A 15,952-nucleotide genomic window follows, 5' to 3' on the forward strand; every position below is an offset into this window, starting at 1 on the left:
CTTTGTCTTTTACACCACACGGTTAGCTCAACAATTTCAAAGAAAATATGGACAGTTTCTTCAAAATTTTTAGATTATTGCACAGTGTAAAGCAGAGGTAATTTACAAATACAAAAAAATCATATTAACAAGAAACATAGATCATCATCTCTGAGTGGCTGAAAAATACAAGGGACATTTACTTTCCAGGAGGCAGCACATAGCTGCTTTGAGTGGCTGAAAAATACAAGGGACATTTACTTTCCAGGAGGCAGCACATAGCTGCTTTATACTATTATTGTTCTCTTAAAATCAAAGTGTATTGTCAAAATCGTTAAAAAGCCAAGAAAACGTCAGATATTTCGGACTAGGAGCCGGTCTCATTCCAAGACACCTGTTAAATTTTAACCAAACTTGCAGGAATGATGTATCTGGGGATAACACCAGTCGTAATGAATTTGTACGAGAGGGCAATGATTACGGAAGATTAGCAATATTTTAAAACAAAGATAGAGCTGACATATTGTGGGGATTTAATTGTGCCAGCATCGTTCACTGAATCGGTTGAGCTGTTAGAAACCTCAAGTGGTCGAACTCCTTTCCGCAATCCCCCCACCCCGTCATTATAACGTGATAAATTACGTCATCGGTGTCTGAAGTTCAATGTCTGTAAAAAAAAAAATCTTAGTTAGATTAGTTTCCATTAAGAACCTCCTCCCCACCCACTTCTCCACCCTATCCACCAAAACCACAGGGACTTGACGTGTATTATTAGGTATAGGGTATTCATTTTTATTATGAGAAAAATATATAAAGCCAAGTGCCTGTGATCAAAACTTAATTAATGCGATGAAGAAAAAAATGGCCCAAACTCTATTATCGTACTTCTAGTATTTATTACATTACAAATAACATATTTTGTTCGTTTCATAAACTAAAAATTTTTTTTTTTTACATAATCAATAATGTAAAGTGCCGTGTACAAAATAACCTTTTCAGGCAACAACTGTTAAGATTCTTTATAATCTTTATCGTGTATAAAGTGGGCCCTTGGATAGAATGAACTTTTTAGGTTCTGTAGTCTTGATTACTCCACTCATTTAAAATCATTTGATTTTATAGTGTTCGATCTTTGGTTTTTATAATAACAGGCGCTTGTGATATACATAAGGGTACAGTTAAAAACCAAATACAAGGAAATAATCTTATTCTAATTTTATTCTAAAAAGAAATATTTTTAACGTCAATTAACCGCCTGTGCCAAATATAAACTCCTGTGTACACCGAATCTCCACAAACTTGTCAATCACTTATATTGTCTATGATGGAAATATAACAAGAAAGGATTTATTTACTTTTGTGCAGCGTAATTTTTTGAAAAGGTCATATTTTCATATGAAAAATAAAATGTAGAAATCATAAAAATTTGATATATATGTCAGTTTAAATTTTCAATATCAAATATAACCATGCAGGCGCACTCAAATGGATTAAAATTCAGTAATGGTATTTTTCTGTTGAAAAAAAAAACCTTACTCCATATTAATTTTTATTTTTTATTTTTAGTCATGCCGTTTGCAAAGGAAATAGAATACGAATGTTTACCGGAACATTTTTACTTTTTTAGACAGGTTCTCTCCTTTAGTATATTGTTACATCCGGAGGAGGAGCAATGGCGTGTTGACACATACATTATGCTGTAATTACTCATCTTAATTGTCCATAGATTTGTTAATTAACCTAAGAATGGAATCGATCCGAACGCCAAAGGTATAATTATTGCATCAATGTGTTTATTTATGTCTGACAAATACTGCTGAATCATGCAACACTTACCGCTTACCATGTGTCTGCTATAATGTGTCATAGTTGACAAACTAATGCAGTTTTAAAAAAATCAGGTTGACTGTAAAGAGTGAAAAAAAAACGACCAATCATTGTTGAATTATTTTGCCGTAAACTTAAGAATACGAAGAGCGAATTTGAATCATATATTTATGGAGAGTTGTTAAATTAAGCCATAGAAACAATATGCTTTATTTGTATTTTAAGCATATGTCATTGGTTCTATATATACATCTGTATAAAACGGAAAAGGGTTTAATGTCAGCCAGCAGTTACACCTGAATGATTTGAAATATACCCAGTATTTATCAAGGATACTGAAATCATGTGAACTAAATAATAATTTCATTACCTGATATGAGATTTTACAGTATTTAGAGTAATTATGGCCAGCTAGACCAATGTGGACAATAAAAATGGGGATATGAAGGTGAGCAACAGTCTTTGAATTTAAAAGAAGTTGCTCTATTTTTAACAAATTATGAGCATTCCATCATTTTAGTGTATTTTCTGGTGTTTTAGTGGAGGACTTGAACTATACATAACAAGAATGATAAATGAGTTTGTAAGCTTGAATACAATATTTATAAGATTAATTTTGAGATGAACTCCATGTAGTTTTAGGCCAAAGATGGCCCCCTTTACATATTTGTATATATAAGGATCAGTCATTACCTGTACGAAAAGTCATGTTAACAACAAAAAGTCTTGGACAATCAGACACCTAATGCAACCATCTCATGTCACTTTTTTACTTGAATGTTGCTTGGAATGGCATCAGAGAGCAAGGCAGATTGAGGATAAAATTCTGTAGAATATGTCAGAGTTCTAGCTGCCTTTCTGGTTGATAGAATTTAACATTTTTAATGAATACCTGGCTCTACAGATATATCGCAAGTAAATTTGATAATCTACTGACAGTAATCTAGCCAGAATGAACAATGACATGTCCAGAACTAAAATTTTATGTATACATACCATGATCAAATAGTTTGTTAACATCATGCATATACAAAGAAGTGAAATAGCAATGATCACCCATGCAAAGATTAGCAAATTATCAGATTTTATTGGATATACAAGAACTGGTTTTTCATGTCTTTTTATTAGTGTAGCACTTGGTATGAAATATAATTAAAACAAGCTTGTGCATGGTGTCACAGAATTTTTACTACCAGCATTTAATTTGACCAGGGAGCTGGGACACCCAACCCAGCTGTATCAACATGTCCTAGTGATATTCTTTGAGAGAAGTCTCCAGTTAATTGTACTTTTAGATGTTTAGAATATCAGTATTCTGCTTCAAAATCATAATGCACCTACTCTTGAACACAAGTTCAGAAGTGGTGTAAGAGTAGATGATTTTTTCTGAACCAGGGATTCTGGTTTTTGAAACTGGAGTTATCTTTCTTGTTCAAGAGAAAAACATTTGAGAGTAGACTAAAGATTGAGGATTATGATGGTTGCAATATGATTTTTAGGCGGCATTAGGTGCAATTGAAATATGGAGGTATATAACAAACTTCAAGGGTTTTTGATTTTATCGGACACAGTTGTTGAAGATGACACTCTGGGGACACTTCTTATAGACTTCCTGCTTGTGTACTACTTGTACTATGGATATACATGTACTAGAGCTCGATGAGGATGAATGCAGCCAGTATATATATGTTCTCTGTTCATGACCTAGTTTTCTTACTATTTTTTATGTGTTAAATAATAGTTTTTGTAAATTTAGGTTGTAATTTAAACCAGTAGATTAAAAAATCATTGATAAGTTTTCTGCAATTTAAATAGAATTATTTTAAGAGAAACTAAAGCCAAAACAGGTAGAATTTTAGAGAAGAGAAAATGAAAACCTCTTTAATTTTCAATAACTTTCAGAAGGTGAAATTAAATTTACTTAATTATTCAGAAAAAGAAGTGGAAGTAACAAATAGCAGTAAAAGAAAGGGGGGGTTTCATAATGACATTGGTCCTTTATATAGAGGCTAGTAGAAGGCAGAGACAAGAATGGCTCTGAGGGCAGTCATAGGAGGAATGCCCCAACAGGGAGGTAGAGAGTAGTGTTGAAAATGGCCCTTGAGGGCATTCATAGGAAGAATGACCCCTAGAGGGCAGTTGAGAGCTGTGTTGAAAAAATGGCCTTTGAGGGTAGTTATAGCTATACAAACAGATGTCTCAGTGGAATAAAACTGATATCAAAGAATTGGTGTGCTATGTTACACTCTTCATATCAAATCTGATATAATCCAAGAAGAGATTAAATAAGATTTCATTGCTTTTTAAGGAATTCAAGAAATTATGCACCTCAAACTTCAGAGGGTAGAAGCTAGGCTGTGAAATCTTGATCAAAGACTAGACTTGATCTGGAGGATTTGGCAGTCACTGTGACTTACCGTAATTAATTCTGAAAACAGTTGTAAGGAGACTGGATTGTCAACAAATTGTTCATTAGATATGCTTTAAAATTTTACACAAAGTCAATGGGGGGGGGGGGGGGGGTAATGATGATAAGTTCCCATTATCTATTAAATGCTTCCTAAAGGCTTGGGTCTCAAACAGCATCTTACAATGTACATTACTAAATTAAATACACATCCATAATATGAAAACTGATCAAATCGAGTGTCCACCACAATGTCCAAGGGAATCAACTTTTAATATACCCCTCAACTTGTTCAGTTAATTATGGGAAGAGATTACAGTAAGCAGCACAAAAACTTGAAGTTGTTTATAATGTTCAGTGACCAATATTTCTGTAATATTTCACTCCTTGGTGAGGAGACCAGACTTTTTTGGAATATTATTGACTGAATTTTAGTCCTTTTTTAAAGTCTCAACCTATTTCAATGTATCATAAAGTAGGGGCAAAGTTTGATGAATAATTTACTGTCAGATTTCAATAAAGATGCTGATATTGATGGCGGTCCACATTCATATAGTCCCCTGATGAATCCAACACCTCTCGCATTGAGCCCGTTAATTCCACCACCGATTATCTCGCACATCTATTACTTGTTTCCTCTTGAGACTGCATATGACAGCCATAATTTTTCGGGAGATTATTATTTAATTGGTTAATTCATTGCGTGACAGAAAGTGCTAAACATATTTTAATAGTCGACAATAGAGTGATATAGGAATGTTATGTTAATAGAACACTATAGAGTGATAATGGAAGGCTTTTTCTGATTATTGCACTTACTGTGTGCTTAATATTGGAATTTGAATTTTGGAGTGTTTTAAACTTATAGCCTAGGGTTTTAATCCAAATTCCATTAAATCCTTATATGGTCATAGATGGCAATCAATGTCTATAAGAGGGAAAACCATATCAATTTCCATTTTCCAATTAGTTTTCATACAAAAATGGTTAGAAGTAGGCTGAATGTTAATATGATTGCAAAATACTTTTGAGATGTTGACTGAAATGATACAGTATTTTTCTTTGTCAATGATCCATTGCCAGGTATTTGGTTATACGTGATTGGCAGATTGTATGTACACAGAGGCCAACTTTACATCAATTCTTGAGATGTATAAGGGTTGGATAAACACTGAATGCTGAGTATATTTTGCTTGTTGCTTTGGTCAGCTATCTGCTGCTGGGAAAGTCCTCATCTGCTACAGACATGCAAACAACCCATTATTCTGGCTAATAACAGTTTATGGTCCAGCTAGCTTCAAAGTGATACCAAGAGGAAGAAGTAAATACGCATAACAATTAAGTTAGATTTAGGAAAATCTGTAAAATCAATGTTGAAGACGATTTTAAGAACTTGGCGGTCTGTCAGTTTCTATCACGCCTACACTAAGTTCTTTACTTGTAACAAAAGACTTCATTGTTTGATTGCAATAAATTGATTCTAACATAGAGTGACATCTCTAAAGAAACCGTCCAGGGATCAGGTCCAAAAAGTGTCTAACCACCTCAAAACACTTTGTCCTGATGCGGCCCTCTGTATCATTTCTTGGCATCAGAAATCAATACGGAGTGTCCTGTTTTCCGGAGATCCTGACGTGATTGTGTGTACTCTGGTAGACCTTGGTTCCCGGGCCTTCCAGTCCAGCGAATCTGCCAGATGGACAAATGATATTTAATATCAAAACAAATTCTGAAGTAATGCCTAATCCTCTCCTGTATATGATGTATGAGCGACTGTGTAATCAGATACAGGATCAGATTGGAAGAATACGATGAAAAATTGTATTAGCAATATGGATGTATTAGGATAATGTCCATGCCTGATGAGAAATATCAAAGAACATGGGAGATGCTCTGGAGACTGATGTCTGTGCACACCATGGTGTCCTTGCATGCACTTCACACAAAAAAGTAAATCACAAAAACAAAAGGAGAAAAAGATACATGCATATCAAATATGAAATCTTTGAGGATAGGAATGAAGGAGACTTTTGTAAAATAGAGAAGGCTCAGGTTGAAACGTGCACTTAGTCTTTAATACCAGGTATACCCATTTCTTTTTAGAGAAATCCAGATCCCATGTTTGGGATACTCATTTTTAGGATGAATTGGATCTCTAGGAAATCCATTTTGACCGAAATAATGTAAGCTAATGACTTAACATGAAAATAACTCATGATTATTGGGGGGGGGGGGGGGGGTCCACCACTGACCACCAGATACATAAATTATAGCCCTTTTATATGATGGTTTTAAAATCACCCTGACCAGTTAGATTGTGAGGTACGTAGCAAATAATTGATGGTATATGTTAACAGTAATGTATATTATAAAGAGTTGTAGAGAAATTGTTGGAGTAATGCTTCGGTGATAATCTATTGTAAAAGAATATTTTGGTCTGGAAATTTGACCCGTCAATGAGTGCCAACTGCTGGTGCACTGAAGATGAACCCATATGCATATATTACCAAGGAGAAACTACTGTAGTAATTATTCAATTAATTATTCATTGGTTGTATTGGTCTGTATGAAATTCCAGCACTGGGCTCTTGTATCAACATGTCCCCTGTCTGTTTCACTCCTCAGTCTGCAGTGCTGGATGCCTGGGGTAGATTTTTGTAGGCTGGAGAGAGACTTCTGTGTGACTTCTGTGTGCTGCTGGGGATTTCATTAGCAGGTATTGATGGGAACCTCAGTAATCAGAGGTTGTTTCACTGATTCAATAGGCCATCACAGCTGTCTTTATATGGCTGGATGTCGTGTGGAAGCTTATGAGGAATTAATCAGTGACTAAGATTATAACCCTCGGGACACACTGGTCACTTCATCTGGACCACAACTCTACTGAGGGAGATAAGGCGGCTGATAGTAAATCTTGGACATGTGACCAATATCACATCAAGGTTGAAATTCTACGTAATTGTAATATCTACAAAGGCTGTGAGCAATGCAACAAGTGAATTTTTGATTTGGGGAAAAAGTGAAAAAAGCAACAAATTTTGGTGTTTATAGTTGATGCATAAAGTAGTCGGGACTTGAGGCTGTGAGTGATACAGAGCTTGGTGTATCCAATTGATTGGGCGCCGTCACGGAGGAGATTCCATGGCTTGGTCTCATCTCATGAACAGCCTCACAGAGTAGGGTTCGGACTCGGATGGTACTCTGCTGAAGGAGGTACTTTGGCCTGTGGTGGGATTATAGTGCATGCAGTCAATAATTCAGCAGATCTGTGTATGGTGCAGCTCCTGCAGAATTATTGTTACAGTACATTTCATTTAATGCTTCAAACTGCTTTGATCTTGAAATGACTTATATGAATTAGGCACTCTAAGGAATTTGTGTTGGAAAGGAAAAAAACCATCAACAAAAAGCCAACATGCAATCAATATTCTGGTGAGTGAGGCAACAGTTGTATGAGGAGCTGATAAAGACACAAGTTGTTGGTCCGTCAAGGGAAATACACTTATAGAAGTAGAGAGTCGGGGGATCATAAGTATCCCAATCGTCGTCAATATCCCAAACGTCAATATCCCAAACATCGTCAGTATCCCAAACGTGGTCAATATCACAAACATTGTTGGTATCCCAAACATCGTCAGTATCCGAGACATTGTAACTGTTTGTGCCTGACCGGGGGCCGTCTTAATGAGTGTACTGGAATGGACCCAGGACAGACTGGATGACTTGGAGTGTTTCGCTCACCACTTGTTTCAAGACATGGGGAATATACTAGACCTTAATCTACTGAGGGAGGACTCAATTAACAAGCAGGTAGAGGAACACTTTTTGTTGAGTGTATAGTGATATCAATTTTACAGTTTTTAAATAAATGCAGCCCTTGAATACTTGAATATAGTGCAGTCAGTAAGTTAGTGGCGATTGTTTTCTATAGGGGAAGGTTAAAGCATTATTGACATATTCTTTGAAGATAAATATGCATTACTATTGATGTGGCGTCTAGTGTCAATTGCTGGAGATTAATGTTTGTTGTTTGTATTCTGTGCTACATTGATATGGAGAAAGGTCTATATTTTATTCTGTTCAGGCTTGTTGCAACAAAACTCTTTACAATATGAAGGCCAAAAAAAATAAGGGGAAAATCAATAAGATCATTTTTCAATTTCTAATGGATTTTAAGTTTGATTTGGTTGACAAACTGTTTATATCATATCATTTGTAATTTACTGGTATTCTTAACGACAATAATGGAGGTTGTACATTCTATGCACCATTGGATTTGTTGTGCAGGAATTGCCACAAGGACCACTTGGCCTTTGATGTTTTGATCATTGTTGTTTAAGTTCGGAAATTTCTCCCAATTTTTGTCACATCCAAGAAATTATATAAAATTTTAATATAAACAGTATGTAAAATAGGGGAGCAATATTAAAAAGGTTTAAAAAGGTGATGGTTATTTCTTGGTGTTGTTCAGTATCTGGACTCAAAGCTGACAAGTTTGTATTTGAAAAAAAAAATGCTTGCAAATAAAAATGGCACAGTATCTAAAAATTACATGGACTTCTGGTCTCAATAAAGGTAATATTGAGAAGGTGTTGAAAAATTCCAAGAGGACATATACATGTATTAGCATTTACAGTGAATGATACTAATATCAGGTATTTCAACAAACTATTCTCTGTATCACTCAGTGAATACATAGACAAAATCTTGTCCAAAATTCCCTGTGTTTCCACAGGGATTCTGTGCTGATTTCTTTAAAATAACATGGCACTTTGTTTATTCCAGCAAAATGTACAGATTGAATAAAATACAAGCTGCAACAAATACTTATTCTCTGAACTCTATCACAATATGATGAAAATAAAGATTCATCAAGGTATGGTCTTGAAAACTTTCAAGATGGGGGATTAAAAAGCTGGTTGGGTTGGTTAAATGATTTTTACAGCTCTAATTACCCTATAACTTTGTGTCGGACAGGTTGGTTTAGATGTATGAATTTTATACCTGTAGTAAACTGTCTTTGACAGGTAGACAATGTGAAGATGGTGGAGAGGTTTCGGACCCGACACCCAGCCGTAGGGACCCTCTACCTGACCACCACACACCTGATCTTTGTGGACAGCGCCGGCAAGAGGGAGACCTGGGTGAGTAGCTGTTGGGGTCAGGAATCAGAAGGGGGCAGTAAATACAGGGGAGTTAACTCTGTAGATATTGGGTCTGTAGCTACTGGGTTCAGAGTGGGGTAGTAATTACATGAGTTACCTGTAAATGGTAATAAGATCCCAACTGTTTATACTGAGTGTATAACCCAGTAGCTGCTGGGTTCAGAGTGGGGCAGTAATTACATGAATTACCTGTATATTGTTATGAGAAGATACCTGTATATACTGAGTATATTGGGTCAGTAGCTGTTGGGTTCAGAGTAACAGTGTGAGTTACCTTTGTATAAGTTGGGTCAGTAATTACCTAAGATTAGATTGGGTCAGTAGCTACTTAGATTTAAGTGAGGTTATATATAGACTGTAAGTGCTTGTTTAGTCAGGAGCTTCTTTTGGTTAGATAATGGGGGTATTTGTGCCAGTAATGAGTTGGGTCAGATAGAATAGGGCAAAGATAAATAAGTTACCTGTAAGTTTCAAGCACACGGTTACCTGTAAGGTGAGGAACCAGTGCAATGTTGTGTACCTGCATACAGCTTCCGGACTCACTGTTATCCCAGCTAGCTGTTACAATTAATAATGTAACCCTATATTGTAATGCTGATGTGACTGCAGATTCCATTGGAAACTTTTTTTAATCTGACAATGGAGATTGAAGTATATTGTTGTCCAGGGAATACTTGCTGGTTATTAATTGATCAGAATTTACTGTGTCTGCCACGATCAACAAATACACACTCTATAATGCGACATATACACAAGTCAAGTCTTTCATTGTCATGATTTTGATGAGTTGATAATTCCTCAAAATCTGTCTTGATGCCATGTAAAGCTCCATTAGAGTGATTGAAATGGGTTTTTTTCCTAAAATGTAATTTATGGCAAATATTGAAAGATTTTTGTCCACCTTAAGTTCTATCAGGAAAGGGTTATTGAATCAGACCATTCACATTCTGTGGATTTAAGATAATTATATTGAGAGTACTCTGCAGTAAATAGTTTGTTATTGTTGAAGTCATTTTGATTTATTTTATGAAGTCATCTGTATTCCCCTTGAGTCGATTAATAATCATTGGTAAAAAAGCCTGTTGGTTAGTGAAAACTGAAGTTAATGTATATCGTGGTAGTTTATCTTTTAGACAATTCATTGCTGCATAACAGTGCTTATTGCAGTTGCAATTATTACTGAATGCCATTACTCTTTCAGACGTCACTGCTGCATTTGTATTATGCTTTAGCAAAATCACTGTTGAGCAATTCTCAGTAACAACATAGGAAAATTTCGCAATTTAAAGCAAAAGATTTTCCTCTGTTGAATTTTAGGGTTATTTACTAATAAAAAAGCAAAAGGATTGAAGCATAGGGTAATGCTCTTATAAGTATATCATGCATGGAAACAGTTGAATGGAGCATAGAATAATTTAAATTTTGTTGTTGAAGCATAGGATTAATCACTGGATGAAGCACATGATAATTTATTTATGGGAACATAAGATAATTCATTGGGAGAAGCATGCATAGGATAATTCACTTTTGGTGAAGCTAGGGATAATTCACAAGGAGAAGCATAAGATAATACACTATAGAAGAAGCATAGATTTATATACTCTGTGTAGAGCATAGGATTATTCACTTGGTGAAGCATAGTAATTAAATCACTCTGGGTGAAGGACATAAGATAATTCACTCTATATAAAGCAAAGGATAATTCACTAGGGATACAAGATAATTAACTCACTCTGTGTGAAGCATAGGATAATTGACTCTGGATGAAGCATAGTTTAATTCACTCTATATGAATAATTTACTCAGAATGAAGTTTAACAGGATTTCTCTGACCAATTGGTATTTGTTTCTTTATCCATACAGTTTTTATCATTCAAGTTTAGGATTTTTATTCTAAACCTTGGAAAAAGATTGTTGGCATTAAGAATTCTGTAGGGGAAACTTGAGATTTGAGTAGAAAGAACATATCTCTAAAATGGCTAAAAAATAAATTAAAAGATCAATTGAATGCAAATCTAATCCAGTAATAGGATGTTCTTGCAATACAAATGCATTGAATTTCAGCAATTACAGACAAGTGTCTAGAAATTGAAGCAGTTTATTTTAATAAATTCCAACTCTATGAAATAAATCGTGATTAGACATTGATGTGATTTAGCATGGAATTCATGTTTACTTTTTATTTTCACCCTAATTCTCGTAGTGTAACAGTCAGGAAAAAATAACAACTGAAAATTTACAAGTTAATGGTTCATCAAACACTCAAATCAATTATGATGTGGCTTTATTTATTAATAAATAATTCCATTACTATACTATAGTTTGTTATTTTCAGGGTGTGAATGCACCATCTCATTAAGTAGAAGGACTTAATTTCTGGAAATCAATGATTTTAATAACTAAGGTGTGACGATTCAAAACACAACAGTAAATGGGAGTAGTTTTTTCAAACAGCACGCAAATGTTTGAACAAATTTACGTAATGGGTTTTATTTATTGCCCACTGATTAAAAGTTTCAGGCAATAGGATGACCTTTTACTCAATATGCAGGGTTCTTATGGGATAAAAAGAAACGGTACTATAGTTCTGTAGTCAAAAAACCCTTCCTACAACCATGTAATAAAATGAATATCAATTAAAAGCTATTTTTTTTTAATGAAGAAAGAAAATGATTTTTCAAATAATTCAAAAGATAGCAAAAATTACAGAAGTACAGAAGAAATTTAAGTTATTTCATAGATTTTACTTTATTTAATCAAACTGTTTTCAATATTTGATTTTAATTCATGATTGAGGCTCGTTTTCCATGACATTCTTAAGATTTGAAAGAATCTTAAAACTTTGATCATTGACCTCATTTGATTTTTAATATTAAAACATCATAAAAGACAAGGCATGTTGAGATGGTTAGAGTTATAAAACAGACATTTCTGTTATACCCCTGTAAACAGTTACTATATAACTCTATACAAAAAAGTCCAGCATTTTGACTGTTGGACTGGAACTGTTGGATTGGAACTGTTAAAATCGACTGTTAAAAAAGACTGTTGACCGGTGACGTCACATTCCGCGAAAACGTGTTATTGATTAGAAGGGGTATGACAAAACAGTTATTGACTGTGTCTCAGGCAACAGGTGATCTGTCGGACCGGCTCGCAAACTGTTGCCCGTGGCCTTCGGCCTTGGGCAACAGTTTGCGAGCCGGTCTGACAGATCACCTGTTGCCCTCGACCCCAGTCAACAACTGTATACTGTTGCGCCTTGTAACACCAGTCATCAACCCCTAGTGTAGGGTCCTTGAAGCTCTTGGACAACCAGTTGTTTTACCAAGTAAAGAATTGATTTGACTTTAGTTTCTTAGTATATTTGAATCCTACAGGGATCTTCATTCTTACCTGATAATTCTATCATTAATTCAGGATTGATTCACTTCAAGTCAAATTAACCATTTACCTTGAATGAGTTGCTAAAAAATCTAATTATAGCAAAATTGCTTTCTGAGAAATCCATGAACTTCAAAGAGAGGTAGAAAGGTCCAATCAATATGGAAGTGTTATTTCAGGTTTAATTTCTTACACACAATCAGCTTATAGAATCCGTATTTGTTTAACAAAGGAAGCAAAAAACATAATCTGCAAGCTACGGGCTTCAGATGACATCACACAATTAGATTCCACTTAGAAGTAAACTACAATGCTCAGTCTGAAATCCTTTGATGTTAGTGTAAAGAAACAAAGACAGAGGAAATTCTGCTGCAAGGTGGCCTCTCCCTAAAGTATTGCTTCTCACAGAAATCGAACACTCAAGGATTACGTACCTCAACAAGGTGGAGTTTATTTTTCTACTCAACTTACATCAATCAAAACTTTAGAAAGCCTAAAATTGAGAAATGAATGATAAATTTTAGCTTATTCAAACAGATTAATTTTTAAAACTCAGATTTTCTACAAAGGAAAAGTAAATATTTTGCTAAATATCAAGAATTTTGTACATGTGTCTAATAAAGAAACTATATTCTCCGTCGATCACGAACACATTAGAACTTGTACACTGAGTGGTGGCTGCTGTCCAGAATCTTTTATTGGATGTATCTTTTACCATCACTGAGCTTGATTAATTTGGTTTTCCTATCATGCCAAAAACCATTATGTTCTAATGGATGATAGAAGAAAACAGCAGGATATTTTGGGGTCCTTTTAGCAGGAACCAGGAATCAATGAAACCAGATTCTTGTATACAGGGAGATTCCGAGATAAGGAGTCCGGACTGTTGGGGAGCTGATGGATGAGACCCTGAATTTTTGGCTTCCTCTGTAACAGTCCTGAGGTTTTACAGAGACCCTGAATTTTTGGCTTCCTCTCTAACAGTCCTGTTGTTTTACAGAGACCCTGTATTTTTGGCTTCCTCTGTAACAGTCCTGAGGTTTTACAGAGACCCTGTATATTTGGCTTCCTCTGTAACAGTCCTGTGGTTTTACAGAGACCCTGTATTTTTGGCCTACTCTGTAACAGTCCTGTGGTTTTACAGAGACCCTGTATTTTTGGCCTCCTCTGTAACAGTCCTGTGGTTTTACAGAGACCCTGTATTTTTGGCTTCCTCTGTAACAGTCCTGAGGTTTTACAGAGACCCTGTATATTTGGCTTCCTCTGTAACAGTCCTGAGGTTTTACAGAGACCCTGTATTTTTGGCCTCCTCTGTAACAGTCCTGTGGTTTTACAGAGACCCTGTATTTTTGGCCTCCTCTGTAACAGTCCTGTGGTTTTACAGAGACCCTGAATTTTTGGCCTCCTCTGTAACAGTCCTGTGGTTTTACAGAGACCCTGTATTTTTGGCCTCCTCTGTAACAGTCCTGTGGTTTAACAGAGACCCTGTATTTTTGGCCTCCTCTGTAACAGTCCTGTGGTTGTACAGAGACCCTGAATTTTTGGCCTCCTCTGTAACAGTCCTGTGGTTTTACAGAGACCCTGTATTTTTGGCTTCCTCTGTAACAGTCCTGTGGTTTTACAGAGACCCTGTATTTTTGGCCTCCTCTGTAACAGTCCTGTGGTTTTACAGAGACCCTGTATTTTTGGCCTCCTCTGTAACAGTCCTGTGGTTTTACAGAGACCCTGTATTTTTGGCTTCCTCTGTAACAGTCCTGTGGTTTTACAGAGACCCTGTATATTTGGCTTCCTCTGTAAGAATTCTGAGGTTTACAGAGACCCTGTATATTTGGCTTCCTCTGTAACAGTCCTGGGGTTTTCCAGAGACCCTGTATTTTTGGCTTCCTCTATAACAGTCCTGGGGTTTTACAGAGACCCTGTATTTTTGGCCTCCTCTGTAACAGTCCTGAGGTTTTACAGAGACCCTGAATTTTTGGCTTCCTCTCTAACAGTCCTGTGGTTTTACAGAGACCCTGAATTTTTGGCTTCCTCTCTAACTCTCCTGTTGTTTTACAGAGACCGTGTATTTTGGCTTCCTCTGTAACAGTCCTGTGGTTTTACAGAGACCCTGTATTTTTGGCCTCCTCTGTAACAGTCCTGTGGTTTTACAGAGACCCTGTATTTTTGGCCTCCTCTGTAACAGTCCTGTGGTTTTACAGAGACCCTGTATTTTTGGTCCCTCTGTAACAGTCCTGTGGTTTTACAGAGACCGTGTATTTTGGCTTCCTCTGTAACAGTCCTGTGGTTTTACAGAGACCATGTATATTTGGCTTCCTCTGTAAGAATTCTGAGGTTTACAGAGACCGTGTATTTTGGCTTCCTCTGTAAGAATTCTGAGGTTTACAGAGACCGTGTATTTTGGCTTCCTCTGTAAGAATTCTGTGGTTTTACAGAGACCCTGTATTTTTGGCCTCCTCTGTAACAGTCCTGTGGTTTTACAGAGACCCTGTATATTTGGCTTCCTCTGTAAGAATTCTGAGGTTTACAGAGACCCTGTATATTTGGCTTCCTCTGTAACAGTCCTGTGGTTTTACAGAGACCCTGTATTTTTGGCTTCCTCTGTAACAGTCCTGAGGTTTTACAGAGACCCTGTATTTTTGGCTTCCTCTGTAACAGTCCTGAGGTTTTCCAGAGACCCTGTATTTTTGGCTTCCTCTGTAACAGTCCTGAGGTTTTCCAGAGACCTGTATTTTTGGCTTCCTCTGTAACAGTCCTGAGGTTTTACAGAGACCCTGTATTTTTGGCCTCCTCTGTAACAGTGCTGTGGTTTTACAGAGACCCTGTATTTTTGGCCTCCTCTGTAACAGTCCTGAGGTTTTACAGAGACCCTGTATTTTTGGCCTCCTCTGTAACAGTGCTGTGGTTTACAGAGCCCTGTATTTTTGGCTTCCTCTGTAACAGTCCTGAGGTTTTCCAGAGACCCTGTATTTTTGGCTTCCTCTGTAACAGTCCTGAGGTTTTACAGAGACCCTGTATTTTTGGCTTCCTCTGTAACAGTCCTGAGGTTTTCCAGAGACCCTGTATTTTTGGCTTCCTCTGTAACAGTCCTGAGGTTTTCCAGAGACCTGTATTTTTGGCTTCCTCTGTAACAGTCCTGAGGTTTTACAGAGACCCTGTATTTTTGGCCTCCTCTGTAACAGTGCTGTGGTTT

General features: G+C 36.3%; 1 protein-coding gene across 3 annotated transcripts in view; it reads left to right on the top strand.

Annotated features, from left to right (window-relative positions):
• The first annotated feature begins 1,612 nt into the window (after window positions 1–1,612).
• The window catches only part of LOC128156785 (myotubularin-related protein 6-like), a 30,848-nt gene continuing 16,508 nt past the window's right edge, over window positions 1,613–15,952 (top strand). Inside the window, exons 1-2 of one of the 3 annotated variants that reach the window (XM_052819074.1) lie at window positions 1,613–1,749; window positions 9,241–9,357. In XM_052819074.1, the coding sequence (XP_052675034.1) occupies window positions 1,726–1,749; window positions 9,241–9,357 (141 nt within the window). In that variant the 5' untranslated portion in view covers window positions 1,613–1,725. Of the gene's footprint in view, window positions 1,750–6,736; window positions 8,024–9,240; window positions 9,358–15,952 lie in introns of those variants that run through there. The other 2 variants (XM_052819075.1, XM_052819073.1) reach the window with 2 other exon arrangements.

This window comes from Crassostrea angulata, chromosome 7 (genome assembly GCF_025612915.1).
Source record: "Crassostrea angulata isolate pt1a10 chromosome 7, ASM2561291v2, whole genome shotgun sequence".
Taxonomy (NCBI): Eukaryota; Metazoa; Mollusca; class Bivalvia; order Ostreida; family Ostreidae; genus Magallana; species Magallana angulata.